This window comes from Protopterus annectens, chromosome 2.part0, assembly GCF_019279795.1.
Source record: "Protopterus annectens isolate FY-2018-M chromosome 2.part0, PAN1.0, whole genome shotgun sequence".
Classification (NCBI taxonomy): domain Eukaryota; kingdom Metazoa; phylum Chordata; order Ceratodontiformes; family Protopteridae; genus Protopterus; species Protopterus annectens.
Window position 1 is genome coordinate 162,309,358 of NC_056728.1, and position 24,612 is coordinate 162,333,969.

Here is a 24,612-nt window from a genome sequence, read left to right on the forward strand (position 1 = left end):
AAGTTTATTTTTGGGCTTCTTTAAAAACACAGGCCCCTTGCAAACATATTTAGGACCATGCATACATGCATTCATTGATGCACCTTCCTCATTGCATTAAACTATATTCCTTGTATAAAACAGCACCGCATGTCAGAGTATATTTTAAATTTTTAGTTTTGAACATTTTTATAATAAGTAATGAAACAAAAATTATGAACCAATAATGACAAAACTACCCATTTCAGAACATTTCAACCACAAAAAGGCCAGTCAGACTTCTGTCATTACAATCCACCTATATCGGACAATATACATAATTTCTGAAGAAGTAAAATTCATCTGAATAATTCCACATTAAAGACCTCTATAACTAATGAAGTGGTTGGTGCTGGCAAGCAACTTTACATTTTTACTCTTTGATGTACAAATTCAATGCCTGCTGCCCTTGAAGAATAAATTGTCCATGGTACATTAAAAAATTGGTATGTTATTAATATTGCAATCAGAAATGGCTGTGAAACCAACATCAGGATTATAGTTATTAGACATCTCAGCCAAAAATGCTCAGGAGTGCAGCATCTCCACTATCACTTAAAGGGCACTATAATATCAGTAGTCCAACATGGTGTGGGGGTAGAACCCACAGCCTTCTGCACCATTGGTAAGTATGCTACCTGTTGTGCTACTAACAATGCTTTGACATTTTATAGCACAAACAATGATGATGGCCATTTGTTAGAGAAAACAGTTACACACTGAAAACAGAGTTAGCATGAGCAACAGTAAACTCCTCTTCCCTTGAAACTCAACATTCCTTGAAAATGCATTGAAACTTATAATTTTTTGAAAATGCATTGAAATTCAACATTCCTTGAAAATGCATTGAAACCCAACATTCCTTGAAAATGCACTGAAACTCAACATTATTTGAAATGTCTTTGAAAATGGAGGCCCTGGTGACAGTTTGATAGATAGTGTAGAGGATTCATACTCTTGTCTCTTGTAATCAAGGTACAGGGTTTGAGCCTGAATAAGTTAACCAACCTGCCATCCCTAAGTGGGGCATTTAACACACACAGAGTTCTCCATGCTTGTCATTCATCCAGCAAAGGAATAGGTGGCTTGCTCAGCAGCAATTCTCCACACTTAAAATCCTGTGTTTGTATGAAGTTCCAGTGGTAAATGTACATGAGTCTTTAGTACGACACACACAGAGTATATCTTTAAAGAAGAAATGCAAGTGTGTTTTTTATTTGTTTAAATTAACTGTTTTAGCAGCCCCTAGGCTAGTAGGACCCAAAGCCAGAAGACTCTAGGTAACTGCCTAGGTCACCTAGTGCTGGATCGCTCTGAGTGTGACAGATATTGCAAAGAAGATAAAAATGAGGAAAGAATCCAACAGGGCATTCTTAGACTTGGAAAAGGCATATAGCAAGGTCTCAAGAAAGCTTATGTGGGCAGTCCTAAGGTGGTTTGAAGTGCCAGAATCATTGGTAGAATTAGTGCAAGGCATGTAGAGACCCAAGGACTTATGTAAAAACAATATTCAGTCTCATAAAGGTTTTCCAGAGGAGTGGGTATGCATCAGCGTTCAGCTCTGAATCCATTGCTGTTCGTACTGGTGATGGACTACATTAGCAAACAGGACAGAGGTAGAGACCCAAGGACTTATGTAAAAGCAATATTCAGTCTCATAAAGGGTTTCCAGAGGAGTGGGTATGCATCAGGGTTCAGCTCTGAATCCATTGCTGTTCGTACTGGTGATGGACTACATTAGCAAACAGGACAGAGGGGACAGATCAACAAAGTTGCTGTATGCAGATAATGTGGCATTACAGGTAGAATTTGAACAAGAATTTTAACAAAGGAGAGGGGAATGCAATGCAAAACTGAAGTCACATGGAATGAAACTGAGTACAGATATGGTAGTTGTAATGATGGCAAATAGGGGAAATCAAAATAAGTTGAGAAGTCAGATAGAAGGAAAAATAGTGGAACAGGTTAACAGCTTCAAGTATCTGGGAGAGGTGGTTGAGAAGAAGGGAAGTCTGAATGAGGAAGTTGAAGCTAGAATCAGAGGGGCTGCAGCCAAGTGTCACAGAGTGGAAGAGGTAGTGTATGACAGAAGAATGACAAAAAAAGTGAAAAGTAAGGTGTACAATACAGTGGTGCAACCAGTACTACTGTATGGTACAGAAATCTGGGAAGAGCAGTTAAGGAAGCTAGAGGTGATGGAGATGACGTGTCCGAGATGGGTGGCAGCAGATGCACACTGTGGGACAGATGAAGAAATGAGGACATAACAGCAGAAGCCAAAGTAGCTCCAATTGCAGAAAAGGTCAAAGAGAGCAGATTACAGTAGTTCAGGCACATTTGCTGAAAAGCAGAAAACAATCTGGTGAAAAAGATTTGTGACAAACAGGAAAAAGGCAAAAAGAAACAAGGGTGTCCAGCAAAGAAGTGGATGGATTGTGTGAAGGAAGACCTGTGACAGTCAGGCATGAGGGTCGAAGAAGGTAGGACAGTGACACTGAATAGACGAGTTGGCATCAGTTGACAATGACACCATGACCCTAGTAGAAAATGGAAAAAAAAGGGGCTGATGATGATTCTAATCCCTCATGGGTCATGGCAATATCATATCAATAGGTTCATATGTATTTACTAGGCTATTGATCTAAGAGGATCATGAGAATCTTGGCCTAATATTCCCATGGTAGTTTTCCGTCCTTATGTTTTGTGTACAAAAAAAAACAAGGATATGCTGGCACAATTAAAAGGTTGTCCTTATCCATGATGGACAAGTGTGCTAAACTGTGGGTGAATTTTGTGGTTACTCATCCATTCTTCAAATTACACTTGAATAGAGTAAGAGAAGTACTTTGTTTTATATGCAGTGGAAGAGAGTATCATAAAAGGGGAATTATCTTTGATATATACCTAGCCCCCATGTTCTACTTATGTAGCAGAAGAGATTGGATTCACCTGAGTGGATGTTTATAACATTATTGAACTTGCAAATGTGTAACAGGTCTGACAGGACAGGGTCTTTTGAAGTTCTATAAGTGAGGTAGAGGTTGCCACTCATTAGCCTGTTAGATACTGAGAAGAGGGATAAGGCTTTCATATGGTCCATACAGTTATTATTTAGGTGTTTGATTTTGTTAATGAGGAAGTGTTTTGATCATTCAACTTGTGACAAATGTTGAGAAAAGGGCATTACATTATACTCAATGAATGGTCACACCTCTGGATCTAGACACCATACCATCAGACATATGGTGTGCAATGTGAAAGGTCTTCCTTACAATAGTGGATACATGGTGATCAAAGGAAAATTCACTGCTGACCTAAGTATACAGATCTTGATTAAAGGAACAGTTTTCAGGCATGTGTTTTCAATATGATAGTTAAAAGCCACAAAGACTTAATATTAGTTTTGATCTCATAGAAGTGAACTCCAAAGAGGAGAAGTCCAAGATCAAGTACACACCTGTTACAGACAGGTCCTTTGGAGGACATAAAGTAGCCCACCTTTATTTCCTGGACTCTATTTGTGAGAAAGTTTGCTATCCAACAAGTTAACACAGGGATTTACATTTAGCTTAGAGAGTGTACCTATGACACCTGAGTGTGGGATGGTTCTGAACACCATTTTCAGGCTTAGATATGTGGAGTGGACTGATTTGTCCTTATCTGGTGCTACAGTAATTATTTCAAAGAAGCCATCTAGTTTAAGTAGTCAGGATCTGCCCTTGACAAATATGAAATGGGTTGGATTTATTATCTATATCCTTATTTATAAATTCCATAATGATCCTTTCAATAGTCTTACATATTAGGCTGGTTAGGTTCATACCCCTCAGCTGTACAGATTTTCACAGAATGTCCAGATTTTTGCCTCATATTTTGGTCTGTTTTTCATAAAATTATGGTTTTCTGGCAAACCACTGGCAAATTATTGAAGGTTGAAATCAGAAAATAATGATAGTTATTTGAGTTTCAGACTTCATACTCTTCAGAAAATTCATACTAATGCAAAACTTCTTATTCTATCTACTTTTTTAAGTTTGTAAGAGCAGTATTTAGAAAGCACACCTATATATGGGCCTTTGTACCCCCATTATTTATTTCTTTTGTCCAGATTTCTTGCTATAACAGGTTGAGAGGTACGGTTAATGGTCTCTAATTACCCCTTGCCATTGAAGCTTCACCTTTATTCATGGAAATGACCACTGCTGTCCTCCAGTAATGTAGCAGTCGGCCTGTTTTTTGAGGCTGATACTGAATAGCCTGTGCAGGGGTTCTGATAAGTCATGATTCAGACTTACCATTAAGCAGCTTGGTGTGTTGCCCAGCAAACAAAAGTTGTGTTCTTGGCATTAGATAGCATCTTGAGGACTTGTTCTTGGACAATTTGGGGGGGGGGTCTATATGGCCTAAGAATAATGGAGGGAAGGAGAGGTGATGATTGAGCTAAATGTGTCTGCTCATAGAAAAGCAATGTCTTCCTCATCTGAGTATGTTATATAATTTATTATTATCTCTTCACATTGCTGGCCATTGTTTCTGATGTTTCTAACATAGTTAAAGAAAGCTTAATAGTTATCCTTTGCCTGAATCACAATTTTTACTATATATCTCACTTTGGTTAATTTCATCATGGTCTGGAATTTTTTTTTTGTTCAGCAAGAGAGTTATTGGCATCCAGAGAGTTAAATTTATTCAGGCATGCAATGAGTTTTTTATTTTATTATAGAGCTTGCTTATAGTAGGGTTCCACCATAGCAGTCTATTTTGGAATTTCTCGTTGTATTTATTTCTGAGTGGGATAGATGCATCTATGCAGCTATTTGTATAGAATTTCACAGTAAAGGATTCTGCATAAGCCATAGGGTCATGAATATGGAAAGGACTTTTGAATTTAGCCAGGTCATCACTCATTCTCAGAAGATTAGCCTTGCCATAATCTCAACCAAGGAACTGAAGTCGCTTCAGTCTTCACTCTTATGGAGAATGAGACTGATCTTAGGTCTTATTTGACCAGGGAGGAAGTTATAATTGATGAGAAGCAAAGCTGCCCCCTGTTGGTAAGGGCCAGATCTGTGATTCTATTGCTACTTATTGGGGTTTGGCTTAAGTGGTCCAACTGGCACATTCAGTCAGGGAGTGTTCCTTCTGTATACATTATTGTTTTGCCCTGACAGACTGGAAACATGCCTGATCTGCTGTCTCTTTCACTTCTTTTAAAGTTTTGTCTAGTTTCCTCAGAGCCAATGATTGTTCTGCTTTATAATGATAATTAGTCTGTAACCTTAATGATGCCACTATAGATATTGACATACTGATAGGGGATTCAGGTATACATTAACTGCCTATATTGAATTGTAATATTCATGTAGCATCCCTATCTTGAAAGCACATAGGTTCCACCTTTCATTGTCTATTCTCATTTGACAGTCTCAGGGAGTTTTTTTACCTGGATTTTACTGTTTGTTCTCTGTCTGAAGACAATGTATACATGTACCAGGACTGGCACTCATAGACATTTATTGTATTAGGTTGTTAGGTTTGGGGGTTGGCATAATGGTTAAGGTATTTACCTCACAGACAAGAAGTACAGGGTTTGATTCTTAACAAGAGAAAACTGGCTAGGCATAAGATGGCCCACAAAGGCAGTTAGCTTAGTACTTACCTATGAACCCATGAAGCAATTCAAAATATGTAGGTGATTCAAAGACACAGATTATGCAGTTGTCCAAGAAACAATACAGGGATGTTTGCAATGCATCCTACTGAGTGCATAATGCTGTGGAATGAGGAACTCCATGCAAATGTGCCAGAATGTGTATGTAAAAGGTGAGACCTAAAATGGAGTGCTGGTTTAAAAATGCATGAAACGGGCAAGCTACCCAGTGGTGCACACCTATTTTTACATCAAAAATCTTGGTGAATGTGAGGAAACAATGTCTGGATTACCAGCAGTCATAGCTCAGCAGTATATGTTAATAGCTACCAGTGTTGACAATGCCTGCAGATGGACATCTGCACAATGGTGGACGTACAGACACAGCACTTGGTAAACCACAACCTCCGTGACCATCAGATTCAAGACCAGTTCCATGTGGGTAGGGTAACTGTTAAGTTACCACATAAAACTGTGTCTCTCACAAGCAGAACTGAGGGGATGCATGGGTATCCTTTCCTGTGGGTATTAAGTTGTGTGTAACTTTAGCCATCTTTTCTATAGAGACCTATCAGTGACTACTGAGATACATTACAGATATCATTTGCATCACCCTCACAGCTGCAGCCCCAGTTCCTTGTTATTATGCTGCAGTATTTGGAAGAGTATATTTGGTTCCCAAGGACTGTTGAGGAGAAAACCCAGAGCACATGGCCATTTTATGACATTGCCTACATTCCCGAGAAGCTGGTTGCTACATATTGCATATAGATTAGCATCAAGGGCCACCTAGTCTAGAAGAACTGTGATAAATCAACAGGAAAGGCTATCAATCCCTTAAATGCCCAGTGGTTTTAAAGACCAGGGTATAATTTATAATGTATTTATAATAATTTATAATGTATTTATGTAACACCCAAGCAGTTCTCATGATTCTCACATCTGATGAGTGACATACACCAAGTTAAGAAGAGATTTCCAATGGGGACATAAAGTTAATAGGTGCACACCCCATCTGCAACCCCAGACCATGTAGGAGATGCACATGCTGAAACACATAAAACAGTGTTTGAGGGGGGTTACCTACGCAAGAGATTCTACTGTTGGCTATATATGCCAGGAGGGTCATTGCAATATACTCCAGAATTCTGCAGCAAGATTTTTGTTGTGTTTTCCACATTGCAAAATGTGGTATTGCACAAACAGATGGAGTATCAGGTGAAGATCTTGGAAGAATCTTCCATATCAGCTTTACCAGAAGGAAAAGTAAAGGGTGGAACAGGTGGTATCTGGTACAAAACTATGAGCCATGACACAGCCACCATGAACAAAATGATGTATACCCAGGTTATGCAAGGTAGTGCATAACTGACCACCCTACAGTCCAGACATCACCATACCTACATGTATTAGAAGGTGGGGAGGGCAGAGTCATCATTACATGCACAGGTAGGGAGGGCAGAATGACAAGTTACTGCAACAATATCAGCTGTCACCGGGTCATGTGTTGTGATCATGTTAGTCATTTCTTCTATTGGCATGTATAGAGACATGGATATCATCCTCCAGTGGAGGGATTAAGCTACCACAACATAACCACTGAGGACTTGCTGCATTATGGCTTACTATCATGCATCTGGGAGATTAGATGTTTGTGTTGCTGAACCAAGAATACAGAGGTGAGCTGTCAGCTCAGCCTGAAAAACATCAGTACCCAGGAAACCTAACTGCATCTAGATCCTCACATGAGTGGACAATGCATGATCACTGCAGGAAGAGCAAAGGGCAGTTCCAGTATGTCTTATGAAGGCACCTATGGAGACTGCATTTCCCACCAATGACATGACTGGATCATGTTTCTTATATGCATCACTACAATTATTTTCATCTTCTCTACATTTCTATTACTAATGTTATTGCACAAGGCTCTTTTCATTTATCAGCATGGGGGAAATGTAATACTTGGCTGTACTGCAGGCCACATTATATATTCATGGGATAGGTAGCTGGAATAGTGACATAACCCTACTCATAATTTACTGCTTAAATAACCTGTGGACATTCTAAAACATAATTCTACATGATCCATAGGTTCAAGTGAAGTTTCTCACTTTGTATGTCAGCCTATACAATCTCTTACGAACTAATTCATATGTTTGAGTGATTTGTTATCATCCCACTGTTGCTATTAATTTATTAACACTACTCTAAGTTTGCAAAACATGGCCATGAGATTTGAAAAAAAAAAATAACCTTGTAAAAATGCTGAACTGCCATGTTATATTCACCAACTTTCTGACCAAGGTGGCTTTAGCATTTGCGTGTGTTCCAGTATGGGTGTCACTAACTTTTCCCAAATTTGCTTGGTATACAGTCTAGAAACAACAAATGCATAGTTTGTTTTGCATTATCATGAATAAACTCTGCAAGCAAATATGGACATTTTTCCTTCATCATCATCATTAACAACTCCCTTTTTCCATATGGGGGCAGGGTGTCATGTCAACTGTTGTCATCTCACTCTATTCAGTGCCACTTTCCTGGTTCTTCAACATTCATGCTAGGCTGTTGCAAACTTTCTCTCACACAATCTGTCCATCTCTTTGCTGGATGCCTTTGTTTCCCTTCACATTCTTCCTGTTTGTCCCAAATCATCTTCACCAGATTGTCTTCTGCTTTTCTGCATGTGTCTGATCTACCATAATTTGATCTTTTTCACCTTTTCTGCAATTTTCTTTATTCATATTAAAAAAAAACAGCTGTATGAATGCAAGTGTTTTTGGCAACAGTCCCACAAGATTCATTGTTATGTTTTGTCTTCCTCACCAATGGAAACATCTTATTTCAGTTCTACAAGATGAACTTATTGGATAGATCTTCTTTTAAGCTGAGCAAATACACAATAAATATAATCTTTCATATACAATTGCTGGGTTCTGTTGCTTCAGAAATAAACAATAACAAATGTTAACCACTAAAACCATGAGCGTGTTACATGTACTCTGTCATATTCCTTCCGTACATACCTCTCAACCTGGAAACATCAAAAATCTGGACAAGGCCCATGAAAAATAGGTACAAATCTGTACGCTGATTAACATCTAATTTGCATACATAATTACGTAACCCCACCCACTTCAATAGAATTGTGGGATACCAAATTTCAAACGCAAACTGAAGGACAGACAACCAAAATATGTCACCAGAGCCCCCCTGCAGCCATTCCAATGTCCCATTACCTGGCTATTTCACCCCATCTACCATAAACACTAATGTGTGGATACTGCTTTACTTCTACAATCTACAATGATTATTTGGATTTTATTTTTACATTTTGCAGCACATCAGTACACAGACTAACAGACATCTGATAAACAAAGCAATACTGTCTCACAATGAAAATGGACTAACTGGCATTAAAACTTCTCTGCCCTTGAAACTCGCACCTTCATGAGGATATTGTTATAGTCCACTTCAATCCCTTTGACAGTGATTCAGAAGAAGTATAAGATGGATCAAGAAAGGGAGTGTTCAGACATAAGACGTTACAGTGGTATCAATACCTGCTAATTAAAGCCCTCTCTTGCAAACCAGCTTTAATTCATTTGAAATGCAGATTCATTGTATGCCTCATGTTTGGTACATATATTACTGTTTACAAAAAGAACAATTCAATAACATTTCATGAAATGTATCCAAAAATACAGCAGTACTTTCTGTTGCAGAATTTCATGAAAGAAGCATTTCATTGATCCAAAAAAAAAAAAAAAAAATCACACTGCACATAAATTAGAAATTCAGGAACAAATTTTGATTTTGTAACATTTATAAACAGTACCCTCTGCTAGATGTAGTTTTAGGTGAGAAGCATAGCTTTATTACTGTGAATAATTTGATTTAAAACTGCAGTTAAATCATATCTCACCTTCCAAACTTTTAGTCATGAAAATCTTGTACTTTAGCAGTAGTTAATTAACTGTATCTACAGACTCTAGTAAGATGGTATGAGAATGCATAAAGCTTGTGGTGGCTTCTTGTTCCATTTTGCACGGCTTATCTTTAAGTCTACTTGTTGTCATAAATAATTCCAATTTATTCAATAGGCAGCTTCACTATGTATCATGGCATTTACAATGTATTTTAAGTCACACAATTGGTCTGTCAAACTTAACAATTAACTTTAATTTGTTGGGTGCTTTACTTACTGGTACTTTCAGTTACTCTGCATATTTAATATGAAACATGTTTGAATGAGATACTGCCTAAATGAGATAAACCATAACATATTTAAAAGGTAAAATGATTTCAGCAAATGCCTGCAAATTGTGCTCATTTTGTAGCTTGTCTGCCGAGTCATGCTTTCAGTTTAGTATTAAAAACATTTTTCTGCAGTTTTCTTCGATACTGTACATAATAGAAAACATTATTTTGCAGTAAGGCAGCTCTGTCTGATTAAGTATGATAGTAATTCAAATCGAGTGAACTATGGGTTGCTTTAGCAAGTAAGTAGCAAGGCTATAGTCACCATTTTCTTATGGTAAATGCATCTTAGGGGATATATCAGTTCAGTCAGTGAAATTTAGGTAGGAATCATACAAATCATGTGCACAAATAAATAAGTGGAGTTTGGTATGATTATAACAGAATATGTTACAAGCACACGCACACTTCCTTACTTGAGCCTTTGTATTCCCCCGAACAAAATGAGCTGTCTCCCTTCATTACTTGAGTGTCCCGAACAAAACGAGCTGCTTCCTATTGCCAATTTGCCATTAATCCATTCTGCTCTGTCTTTATATTGCCCTGAACAAAACGAGCTGCCTCCCATTGCGTTAATCCATTCTGGTCACTGCTGCCGTTCCCGCTCGCATTTTCAGTCGGAAATAATGACGTGAGCTCCTTGAGCTCAATTCCGACTGGCTGGTAGCCCTGACAGAGCTGACGTCATCTCACACGTGATGACATCAGCTCCGACAGCGCGATTTTTGAAAAAGTTAAAATTATAAAGCAAAAAAATCGGAAATGAAGGGGAGCCACTCGGGGAATCGTGGCACCCCTTCATTTGGACCCCAAAACTCGGGAAAATCTGAGTAATTCGGTATGGTTGGGAGGTATGACTTCCGTACTAGCTGCTCAAAGTGTTGGCTATCATTCCAGGATACGTGTGTTTAAGTTTTTGCATATGCCATGCTGCAGAGACAGATAAAGACAAGACAAACTCTTTAAAAAGCTGTAGGTATCACTTAATCTCCAAAGATTAGGGGAATTCAAGGCACCTGACCAGGCACTTACAATACAAAAAGTGATGACAGACCATATTTTCAAGCCAGTTATGAATAATATGAAGACTCAACAAAGCAATACTTATTAAAGGAAAATCTGTTTTACAAAATACATGTTGAAATATATAAATATGATGTGTGTCATGGAAAGTTATATTGTTAAACAGCAATGCCCATTTTTTAAGACCAGCAACAGATATTTTTGGCAGTCCTATAAAATATCAGATCATGCAATGAATTTGTTATCATAAGAACAAAATTAGGCATCATCCATAGGGAAAGCTGCTTTAAGGGGAGGATATGTACTCAAAGAACTGACAGTATCTGAGCTCCTTTGTCACAAGGCAATAAAATATATGCTTTGATCACATGGTATGTTATTTCAGTAGTAAAATGAATGGGGCACCCAGCTGTAATTATACAGCTTAACACTGCAGTCTTTCTCACTAAATATCCTTTCCAGATTCATTGCTTTGCTAGTAATTATTGAAAGACCCCTAGGTGATAGTTTATATGGAAACAAAACAGTCACTGTGTAAAACTAATTCGAGTGATGCATTTGGTGGAAAAACTGCAGAAGGAATGTGGAAAGTTTTGAAAGATAAATTGTTTAAATGCAAAGAAATTAAAAAAAAAACTATATATGTTTAAAATCAGGATCTAGGCACACAAGGTTTGGAGGATACTTTTTCATAAGAATAAGATACTTAATTAGTATGAGAGACACACAAATATAAGAAATGGGAATGAGGTCAGTATATAACTTGAAAACTGAAATAAACAAATTGGACATGCAAATTAAACAAAGTGTAAGTCAATATCAAGAAAAAAATTGAAAAGTTATATAGACATTCATCACAATAAGAAACCATTTTTATAGATGCATAAGATGTGGTAGTAGCAAAGACATATAAACTGATAAACTGTATATTCTAATATTAATTCTCAAATACAAAAGATTAGAGAGAGATTTAAAAAAAAGTCTTTTACAAAACAATTTCACTCAGAAAGGGGGCGATACCTTGTCCAAGTATTATCCAAGTAATTTCAGATACTGAAATTAAATTAGATTACATTAAAAAAGAATTACACAAACTGGTCCCAAACAAAGCACAGGAAGGTGAAACGGTTAATAATGAAGACCTGAAAACACTTCAGCATGAACTAACAGTACCATTATATTTGTACTCACTCGGTCATTTAAATATGGGGAAAATAAACTAGTGGGTCTACAGGGGTTGGGATGGTGGCCTAATGGTTAAGGTGCTTGCCTTACAAATACAAGGTGCAAGGTTTGAGTCTCACAAGGGATAACTGACTAGGCTTAAAATGGCTCGCAAGGGCAGTTAGCTTAGTACTAACCTATGAACCTATGAAATTCTATAAGACTGTAGGCATGAACTTGTTAAACCCATGTTTAATGGAAAGTGAAGTAGGACAAACCAGAATCCTATAGACCCACTAGTTTATTTTCTTGTTGTGAAAAAATAATGGGAAATGTTATTTTGGATAAATTATTGCCAGAACTGGAAGGTTGGGACTTGAAACAATATATCAGCATGCATACATTGAAAACAGATCTTTATTAATATAATTATACAATATGCCTTATTTTTTTTGTTACATTCTGTATTCTACCTGTAATTTTGCACTGTACCTGCCTATTGCACTACAAAGTATTCTGTCCTCTCTGTAATTTGCATTGTACCTGCCTTTTGCACTGTGAAGTATACTGCCCTCTTTGATAATTTCTGTGTTAACTTGAGATGTTCTTTGTAAATATAAATGTATTTATTTCTTCTTATCCCAGACCTTATCTCCCCAGACTATAGTACAGATTATACCTGCATTTTGTATTGTTCCTGCATTTTTGCAATGTGAGGTATTTAGACCTCTATGATAATTCTGTGTTAACCTGTAACATAATTGTAAGTAAAAAATGTTTTTGTTATTCCTTAGCTTATCTCCCTGGGCCTCTACTGAAAATGGACATGTATCCAGTTAGACTAGCCCGGTCAACAAATGTAAAATAAAAATAAATAAATAAATAAATAACCACCTGTAACATGGTGTTCTATACCAATACAGCAGTTATAAATGAAAATTGTGATATGATGCAATTTATACAGACTTAAATTCAGCCATTGATAGGTCACACACAAAACAATGATCAATAAATTAGTACAGCTATATGTTGATATAATTTCGATAAGATGGATAGTTGATTATATAGGAATGACAGATGTACTAATTGGTTCTCTGAGAATGTTGATGATGTATGGAATAGACTACCAAATTATATTTATTTAAATATATAATTTATATTTATTTATTTATTCTGTTTGGTTGCAGGGTATAGCACTGTTCCAAATGGACCTATTTCAGTTTCAGCCTGGACAAAGTACTAGTTTAAATATATTTAAAAATTACTTATTATGGGAATAATTGTTTTGGTAATCTTGGCAGGCTAGAAAGGCATTATTATTGCCCATGCCTGAAACTACATTTGTATATATGCACAGCTAAAACACAATCTATATTCATTTCTCCTCTGTAGTAGAAGAAAAACTTCTAAAATCTTTTAAAAAAATCTAAATCTACCCATATAAAAGAAACTGTCAAAAAGCTCACCAAAAAAACTAAAAATTACCCTCAGTAATAAAACAGAAACTGGGACTGACATCAAAAGAAAGAATAATTTTAAACGCTTCTTTAATTACATCAGAAAATTAAAAAAGTGTTGCTAGCAAATTTATGAATGAATCCAACATGACATCATCCATTCTGACTCAAAGCATATAGCTGATATACTTGCAAATAAAGTTAGTGCTAACTTCACCCTACAGTCATTGGAATTCTACAAATCCCTGAGTTACTTACTCCCCCAAAATCATCCTGCAATATGTCATAACTGTGCTCTCAAAAACTAAAAATATGGTTTGCATGAGTCCAGTCAGTGTACCTGGATGCCTAATAAATACTTCCAAACATGCCCTTTTTGAACCCCTCTTAAACCTGTTTAACTTAAACTTAGCCAGAATCTATGCCACTGATGTACGGATTTCATGGGGGGGGGGGTACCACATACCCCAGAAAATATAGTCTGATCATACTTCTCAATGGTACAGATTCTCACAGAATGTCCAGATTTTTGCCTCATATTTTTGGTGTGTTCCTCCTAAAAATCTGTACCTTTCTGGCAAATAGCTGAGGATTGCAGTCACTAAATAATGACAAACATTTGAGTTTAAAACTCCACATCCATCAGAAAATTCATGCTAATGCAAAAACTATTATTCTATCAACTTTCGAAGTTTGAAGGAGCAATATTTAAAATATGTCCCTATTTGTCCCCCATCATTTTAGGCTTTGTCCAAATATTTTATACTAATAATTATAATATAATAATAATAATAATAATAATAATAATAATAATAATAATAAATGATAATAAAATAATTGTTATAATAAAATTTTGTTCTAGAGGTTGAGAGATATGAGTCTGATTAATATAAATATTCTAATTGACAAAGCTAGGGAACACTTCATAACTGACTTCATTAACTTGAATATCAAAGACAGAGCTAGACTCTCAATGGTTTGGTTTTGTCAAAGGAAGATCATATCCACTTAACTCTGTATACGTCTTCTGGAAGCTCATGGAGGCAGCAGATAGTGGCCATTTAGACCACACAATCTCCCACAATGGTATTGGAAGAGAACTAAATGTAGGACCTTACTGTTTTGAGGGATACTGGAAAACTGGTTGAAAGCCATTTAAGTAAGGTGACAGGTGCCTTTTTAGAAAGTAAGAAGGTAACCAGTGGTGCATCTCTGGACCCAGGACTGGGATTCCTACTTCTGCAACCTCTAAAATTGTAATCCCAGACCTACAGCTAATGAAGTCTGGCAATTATTATAACATTGGTGATTTTTTTCTAGTCACCAGGAATATGGGATTCCTACAGCAAGAACTAATCCCTACAAATCAATGGTACACTGAAAAAGGGCTAAAAATGTGAAAACGAACAACATTGTCACATATGATAAGCAAGTCTAATCTACAAATTACAGTGTAGTCAATATCCCACTCCAGACTGACACAGTAGTCAGAAATATTAGCATCTTAGCTGACAACTCTCTATCCCTTAACCACCATGTAGCATCAGTAGTCTGATATCTAAAGCATGTCATCCAGGTCGAAAGAAGTTATTTTCCCATGGCACTCACCTCTGCTTAGGTAACTACGGAGTACAAAGCCCACTTCACCTTCTAGCTATCTAGACACATCACATAGCTAGAAAGACCCCAGATGTTCCAAATAAGACAGATTACTGTTCTAATGATACTTTGCTATCATGACAGGCTTGAATATATTCAGTCTTTCACAGACTCCTATGTTGTGATCCAGGTCTTGTATATTGTGACATTTAGAACTCAATCTTCCTTGAGCTCTTCCATCTATGTATGAGAAACAACTCCACATACACTTGAAGTAAGGATTTTAATTTCACCTATGACAAAACACATGCCTTTACCCTATCTATGGAAAAAAATGCCCTAATATGAAAGACAAGAACATCCCTCATCCCTCTGCACAAAGGCAGGCCATCTACAGACCCTGGAAACTACAGGCCAATGGTATAATGTCTCATTAGTCTTATATGCAAGGCCATGGAAAGAATTATCATGGAAATGATCAACGATGACATATCTAATCAGGCACTTCGAACAACTTAAATATCCACAATGGTTCTTTGCTAAAAGAATATAGGCTATAAATAATACATCCTATGCAAACTAACTCAAACCACTATCCCAGTGTTATTCTGTCCCCTATAGGCTGTTGAGGAGAAATCTAAGCTTGGCATACAAGTCATTGTTGGACTTCAGTCTGATGGACCTCTTGTATATTTGCAAAACAGACAGCACCAGACCTACCCATTCTAAAGACTTAAACCTTGCCTGTGGTATAAATAGAACCTGCTGGAGACACAGGTATGTATCCTACAGACTACAGTATCTCTGGAACTGGTTCCCCATCTATGTGAAGCAGAGTTCCTCCCTATTCCAATTAAAGTGTAACTTGGACAATTGGATGTGGAGCAGGAAATTCATCCCTGATTTGGTAGCTGTCTCTAATGGACACAGGCAGTCTGTAAACATTTCATTTCTCAGGCTCTTGCTTACACTTACCAAGAGTACCAGAACTTCTCAGAGATTTGGGATGCATGGCTAGGCTTAGAAACGCCTCAGTGCTGTTAGCCTAGTACACACCTGTGAAGATGTGAATATTGACAATTGGATGGACATGCACAAATCCAGTCCTGATTTGACCTGCTTTTCCCCTCAGGAAATGGAAGGTACCTCATGAGGGTGGGTACTGGCAAGGTACAAAGGGTCTATTGAATTATTTGACTTCCTATAATTCCCATGATACTATGATTCTATGCAAAACAAAAAGGAAAAAGACAACCCATTATTAGACACTTGTCTGCAAACGAAGCTCCTCTAAATGGTGAAACTGGTAATTTCCTTATTTCTTTCTTTATGTTTACTGCAATCAAATGTCTAATGCCACAATACTAAAGTAGAATTTTAATTCAACCTTCAGAGATGCCCAAGCCAATGAAACAAATGGAAAATATAATTTTTGGTGCAAAAAACAAAATACACTGTGAATGCCAACCTATGCAAGTAAACAGCCTGGATAACATCATACTAGATGGACTTCAGGAGTACACCCATTAGACCGAAAGCAGTACATTCAAGATGTTACAGCCCTCAGAAGTAAGGAAGTATTGAGAAGTGAGCAACAACACATTGATTACCTCAGTGAAGCACTCTCTCACTGAATATATTTTATTTATCAGACGTATAATTTTTCTACCCTAAATTCATCACAACAATCACATTCCCTTAATTAAACTTATTCCTGTGATGTGCAGTACAGCAGCAAACAGAATACTATTTTACACAGGTAGCAACAAAAACTACATTTCTCCCCTTTTACATCCACCACGCTATGTTAATTTATTATTATTTCCATTATAGGATGTCTTTATTTAAGTATTCAAATGATGACTTTTAATTGCCTTTGCTGCATACTTATTCTTTGGTATATATTTTAATACCTATGTTACTTAAGTTCTTTTTCATCAAACTAGAAATGCAATCTCTGCTATAAATGATCTACTTCTGTTTGTTTTGTAATAAGTGACTTTTTATGTACATTCAGTACTGAAATGTATTGTCTTATATGTACTATTTTTGGTTTGGTTTGTCTGTTGTATTTAATGGGCTTTTCTCCCCCGGCCTCCACTGAAAGTGTATGAATTGTCCAGTCAGACTTTCTTGGTAAACAAATGTAAAATAGACAAATAAATAAATAAATACATTTATATTAAATGTCATTGTATTACATCAACTTACCAGCTAATTTTCCAAGGGTAATAGATTTTATGGCACTGAAATCTGCATCGGCTGGTAGGTTGTATTTTGTCTCAGGAAAATGGTCCACCTGTAAAAATGAAGACCAACCATCAAGATTATGACCAGAGCATAATAATCATAAACACATCACTGAGAATAAGAGCATTTCTAGAATAATATACTTTCATTATGATCACAGCACAACAGCCACAGACGTATTGCTGAGTTTATAGACCTAGCATGCTTTTTTATATACGTCTGTTTACTGGGTAAACCCACTGGACACAAGCTTCCATTTTAGGAATGACCTGGGAGTACCATGTGGTCAAATTACTTGCTTAGAGTTACACAGTAACCACAACACTACAGCAAAACAACTGCTCTGCTCACTTTTACTAATCTAGTCAACCAACAGAGAAATAACAACAGCTTTGTATCTGCAATATTTTTAGACCTCTCCAAAGCATTTGACATGGTCTCACATTCCTTACTACTCAACATCCTGGCCTCCCTATCCTTTGCCCCATCCACTATGGCATGGTTAAAAAGCTATCTGTCTGAAAGACAACAATCTGTCCAATGGCAAGGTGTACTATCCCCCTTACTCCCAACGACCATAGGCGTACCACAAAGCTCCAAATTAGGCCTACTTCTTTTCTCCATATATACCAATAATCTCCATACCACCACACAGCATGCTTCACTTATACAGTATGCAGATGATTCAACTCTTATTTGTTCGGCACCATCAATCACCACTCTACAACACCTCACTCAGGAGTCTTTTAGCTCTGTCAAAACATGGATCACTCAAATCCAATTTATTCTAAACCCTAATAAAACTAAATTGTTACTTTTCACCCCCAACAAAACCATGCCTACCCCTCTATCCTTCACTATCGCCTCCAAAAATGGCACTATTATCTGTCCCTCTGACCACACCAAACTCCTGGGTGTTGAAATTGACAAAATCCTGTTTTTTGACATCCATATTTCACAAACAATCAAAAAGATCCATAAAAAAAATGGGAACACTATATAGACACAGAAAATCCCTCACAAGACAAGCTCAGATTACCCTTGCCCAAACTCACTTACTGTACATTCTAATATATGCCGCTCCTATCCTTACCCAAGTCAGAAAACTTGACCTTTCCAGACTTGAGTCATGTTAAAACAAAATCGCCAAATTTGCAAATAACTCCACATTCAGAAGCCACCACTCCAGGCTCTAAGGGAACTACAATGGTTACAACTTCTGCAGCTACTAAATTACTACCAGCTAGTGATTGCCTACAATGCTGTAAGACATCTTGAAAAAACCCCAGCACTAGGCCAACTTCTCATCCACTATAATACAAATTGTCCTCTTCACTCATCCGACAAATCTCTACTCTGTATCTCAAAGGCTAACAATACTGCAAGAAAAGTTGTGTTTTCTCACACCATAGCTAGAACCTGGAATAACCTCCATTCTGCCCTGATTTCTGCCTCTACTCTTACCCAGTTTAAAACCTCACTTAGATCACACTTAATGGAAAAAAGGCTATGCCTTTGCATCACATAATTGATTCTGTTCATTCACTCCATAAAACTCACTGTCTACCTTCAACCACTGTATAAGTTTTTACAGTCTTATGAAATTCTAACTGCTAATGGAAATTGTAGACTTATCACATGAATATGGTTAACTATGTTTTATTCTGTGTGTATATATATATATATATATATATATATATATATATATATATATATATATCTTGTTTTTCCATATTTGCTTATACAGTATTTCTTTGTATTGTTTTTCCTGTTGTTTTTCTCATATTTGCTTTTCAAAATTGTTAATCATATTGTTTAATTTGATACTTACTATGGAGCTTTTCTCCCTGGGCCTTTGATGAAAATGGACCTGTGTCCAGCCGGACTATCCCAGTAAACAAATAAAAAATAAATAAAATAACGGAGTTAGAAGGAATAAAACTCTATACCCTAGGCTCAAAGCCTTAATCCACAGTGTTGACTGCCAGAACCTTTCATTATGGCTGCAGTACAACAGCCATGGATATATCAGTGGGGGTCAGAGAATCTCTTGACATAACAAACTTTCATCCCCTCAACTTGTAACATGCATCATATTGTAGCTATATTACAGTCATTAAAAACATTTTTTTACAAAAAAATGTCATTGTATCTCAACAAATACTATAAGTTTAGTCTATACTCACTCCCTGTAGTCCTAACTCAAATAGCCCTACTATCCTATTCCTATTCTATCCTTCAAGTCAACCTCTCCCCTGCACATACTAACCACTGACTACTAATACCATATCTTTACTTCACAGGGTGTACAGCTTACACCCAGAAATAAACTCAGAATCTCCCAAAGTCTAAATTGGCACTATATCAAACCCATATTCTTGTACTAATGTCTGTTTGTAATATCCCCCTATTTGCATGGTCTATACTGGCACTATACCACATTCCTATACTTGTACCAATATCTGTATGTAATACCCACCTGTTTGTACTGTACATTTTTGTATAACAGCTATATCCATTGTTTACTCATACTGTATTAATTATATTGCATTATTTCAAATGAGCTAGTAATATAATGTATTGTACTGTTTCTAAATGTACTGTTTTGTATCTTAGTGGAGCTTTTCTCCCCGGGCCTCCACTGAAAATGGGCTTCTTGTCCAGTCAGACTCTCCCCGTAAACAAATGTAAAATAAAAATAAATAAATAAATCTTTGCTTCTTTTTTTTTTCTCCAAATATAATTTTTATTAGTTTTGCAAGATTTATAACAGAAAAAAAAAACAGAAACATATCAAGACACAACATAATACATTATATACAATTATCAGTCTTGCTGTACAAAAGGATTGCAATCATGTAACAAGCAGGCATAGTCCATCATAGCAGGGCAATAAAAAAGAAAAGAAAAATAAAACAAAAATAAAAGGTGATAGAGGAAATACTTCTATCCTAAACACCCAGGGTAGCTGTATCAAAAACATGAACCTAGGGATAGAAATCAGTGAAGAGACCCCCTTAAAAGAAACTAATGTGATACAAGAAAAGATATAATTTGTCCATCTACCTCCGTTCTTTGCTACCTGATACTGTTGACTGACGGACCCTAACACTAGACCTGGACTTAAACTTTTGTTAAGCACCCTAAGTGCTGTTACGATCTGGTCTTGTATTAGGGAAATGGTTTAAGAGGCATATCGTTTTTTACCAGTGTCAGAGAGTAATCATATGCAGTTTGATATCCCTAGATCTGAGCCCAGAAAACAGAAGGGAGTCTGCACATCAGCACTACAGGATCAGGCAAGTGCTGTTTCCCAGTTAGTAGCTACACCAATAGTGCAGTAACGACCAGTGGAAGACAGTCCGTGAGGCTTGTACATACAAGGAACCTTCAAAGTGCACTGCTGCTTGTGGCACAGGGACATCTGCTACAACTTCCATTTAGCTGAGATGAGTAAAAAAGCTACATGTACTACAAAGAGTTATAACTGAGTCTCTGATCCTAACCTGCTATTGTGTGTTCTAGATGGAGATGCCAAGAATCACCTCTCAAGTTTTGTTCTCAAGGTGAATTTCTTAGCATCCAGGTCTCAAAAACACAATAAAACTGCTGTAAACAAGGACCCCATTATACTCTATGTTTCTAACACTTATTCAATTTTGCATCATATTGCAAATATGTTTGAATTCTTCAAATTAGACTGTATTCTATCAACATTTATGCAAATGTCCAATAGTGTTCTACTATGTATTAGTTCTTATTGTTGATGAAACAAACATCTATTGATGTTATATTTTCTAATGCAGTCATGTACACTGTTTGTATATCTGCTGCCTAATGTTCCTTATCGCTTAACTGTGTGTATGTTAATTTGCACTGGTTAATTTAAGTGCATTATTTATAACACACAATCTGTAATCTGAATTCTTAGAATTACCTCTGTTGTTAATCTAAATATCTTGGAATAATTTTTTCTAGGTCTGTAATGAATATGGGACTTCTCAGCTAAATATTCCCAGTAAACAAATGTATTAAATATACAGGTACGATTAATGACCTGACTTGATAACTGTAATTCCTTGAAACATGAACCTCAGAATGCAATAAATTATTTTCGTGTATGTGTATATTCATGCATGCATCCATTCAGTTTGCTAACAATGATCATCGGTATGAGCAAAGCCCATTTTCAATGGAGGTCCAGGTAGTTTGAGATCAGCTCTGGATACATAAATTACAAGTGAAATTTGAAACAAACTGCTAATATGTCATGAAGACTATAATTATTAATACATTAGATAAAATCAGCTCAAACTTTAGCCTTCTCTTCCCCCTCTTTCTACCACACAAGATAAATGTGAACAAGTCTTACCTCCAGCTATCACAAAGTCCTAAAAGTGCAATAAAAAGCTAAAAATACTGCACTGATATGACCTGACAATATCCCTGGATGCATCTTCAATAGCACAAAGTACATTTTAGCCATCCCCCTAACAAAACTGTTGAACCTCAGCCTCATTACAGGTTTTATAACAAGCGAATGGAGAACAGTTGCAGTTATTCCCCTACATAAAAGAGGACCTTCCAGAAACCTATAAGTCTAACCAGCCTCATATGCAAAGTCATGGAAAGAATTATCATTGAACTAATCAGTAATGACAAAGGGAAGCTCTGGACACATGCTTACTTTACCTGGTGGATTTTTTTTTTAAAAGGTCAGCAGAACGATGGATAAATCAAAACAAACCTCATATCTCAACCCGCCCAAAGCTTTTGACAAAACCCACTAGAGTGGCATAGTAGAAAAGCTAAATAAACTGAGAACAAACCTCTACATCACCTACTGGATTGCTTATAGGATGCAGGAGCCCAAAATATGGGATACTCCCTCCACAAAGAGACCAGCCAGTAGAGTTCCTCAGTGTTCAGTGCTGGGACCTCTCCTATTTGGTATTTATTTCTCTGAAGTAAAAGCCAATACCAAAGGGCTCTGGCTGAATAAGTTTGCAGATGACTGCAAGCTTGGAGCAGTTATTAAATCCCCAAGTGACTTAGCCATCTTGCAGGAAAGTTTATCCTCCCAAAAAAAAATTAGTGTCAAAAATATGGACTTTATATACAACAAAGTGCATTATATCATTTGGAAAGTCATCTACTCTTGAGAATTACCACATTGACAATATGCCTCTAACTTTTGGACAACATATGTCCACTATCATAAGAACATCCTTCTATATTGCTCAGCTTACAAACACAGGGAATTTGTTTAAATCTAGAGATTGTCCCCTTTTACTTAGCCGTCATTAGACCAATCACTGAGTATAATGTCACCTTTGGGGTAATGTATCTGTCCCGAAGCATGAAACATGAAACAACTGAAAAGCCTGCTGAGATACCTTATTAAAAGTATACAAGGCATAAACAAGATGTCCTGCATGGACTGATTCAAAGCTCTGTTAGCATACTTGGTTCCCTACTAACTGCTAGCAGGTCATCTGTGTCTGACATACAAGGCATTCTCCAACCCAGTACTGATGGACCTACTGCACATTAGGAAGTCAAATGACATCAGAAATAGTCTGTCTAGGGATCTAAGCCTCTTCTGTGACATCAATAGAACACTTTAGAGGGGCAGGTATATCTCGCAGAGGATAATACTACTTTGGAACTGACTCCCAGTCCATGTAAAACAAAACCCATCTTTGTCCATATTCAAGCACAACTTTGATATATGGATGAGTAATACAAAATTTACCACATGACTGCCCCCTATACAACTAATGGATGGAGGCAGCTCCTGTATGCTTTCTCCTGTGATCTTATCACCCCATATTATCTATGGTGTGATCCCAGTTGTTCTCACTAGGGGTAGCATATAATTATCAACCACGGGATGGGTAAGGTCAGTCTTACACCAAATGGAAAAGGTTAATGCAACCACCAAAAGGGAAACTGGCTAGGCTTAAAAATGGCCCACAAAGGTAGCTAAACTAGTACTTACCTATGAACATATTATCATAAGTTCTAGGTTCTATTTGATATCTCAGATACAAAATACTCTATATTAGCACATAGTTTGCAGTAGAGACATAGATGGATACAGTTCTGACTATGGGCTATGTACCTAGATTTTAATAGCAACACGAGCACAGTACAGGTAGGTTGAGTGAGCCCAGCCTAGGAAGGAGGAGGAGGGAGACACACATTGTGGACATACTGAAGTAGTACTGTCTTAGAGTGGGTGGGGAATCCTGCTGATGTCAGCCCCTTGCAGAAAAGAGAGATGGTCCAGTTCTGATGCTCACTGCATGCCCCACACTTAGGGTGGTACTACTCTTGTGAAGAGCTGAACCAAAAAGTAAAAAGGTCACGCAGACAAACCAATTAGTAAAAACTACAAGAAAAGCCTATCCAAGCTAGAGTTTCCATTGTGTAATACCTTAAACCTCCTGTAATAGAGGGCCATAGGATATATGCAAATGACCCCTTAAGTATAGCAAGTGTTTCAGCTTTATACCATCTGAATGTCCATTACTTTTTACTGCTTCCTTTTAAGCCTTTGTGAATACATTCAGGCCAGTAAAGCCAAATCCCAATAGCTGTGGACATGCATGTTTCAGCTTCCTTATGATCTTGTCAGCATAGCATAAGTGGAGTGGTTGGCTATACTTTAGAAACATAAGGTTGTTACACCCAGCTGATTTTCATAACCATTCAGTTGTCTGCAAAATATCCCGACTAACATCCCAACCAAACAGTACAAAGGCCACACAGATAAACCAGTGCAAAGAGCACTTTTGGCTGACATCAAAGATTGAAACAATACTAATTTCATGAACTTTAATCATACTTTGACTTAGGAACAGGGTCCATTCCCATCATAGTATTAGAAACCCAAAAGATTAGGAGAAATTAAAAAAAAAAACGACAAACTAATTAGTAAAAACTACAAGAATAACCTAGCCAAGCTAGAGTTTTCACTGTGGGATACCTTAAACCTAGTGTAAGAAAGGACCATAGGATATATGTAAATAACCCCTTAAGGATACCAAGTGTTTCAGCTATATAGCTTCCGAATGGCCATGACATTTTACTTTTTCTTTTTAAGTCTTCGTGGATACATTCAGGCCAATAAAGCCAAACCCCACAAAATAAGTGGACAGTTTCACTACACTTTAGAAACACAGGGTC

The 24,612-nt window shown here is 37.0% G+C and overlaps 1 protein-coding gene across 1 annotated transcript in view; it reads right to left on the reverse strand.

Annotated features, from left to right (window-relative positions):
- The window catches only part of CNTNAP5 (contactin associated protein family member 5), a 4,019,360-nt gene that overhangs the window by 354,924 nt on the left and 3,639,824 nt on the right, over positions 1-24,612 (reverse strand). Inside the window, exon 21 of the mRNA XM_044060643.1 lies at positions 17,383-17,470. Within this exon, the coding sequence (XP_043916578.1) occupies positions 17,383-17,470 (88 nt within the window). The remainder of the gene's footprint in view (positions 1-17,382; positions 17,471-24,612) is intronic.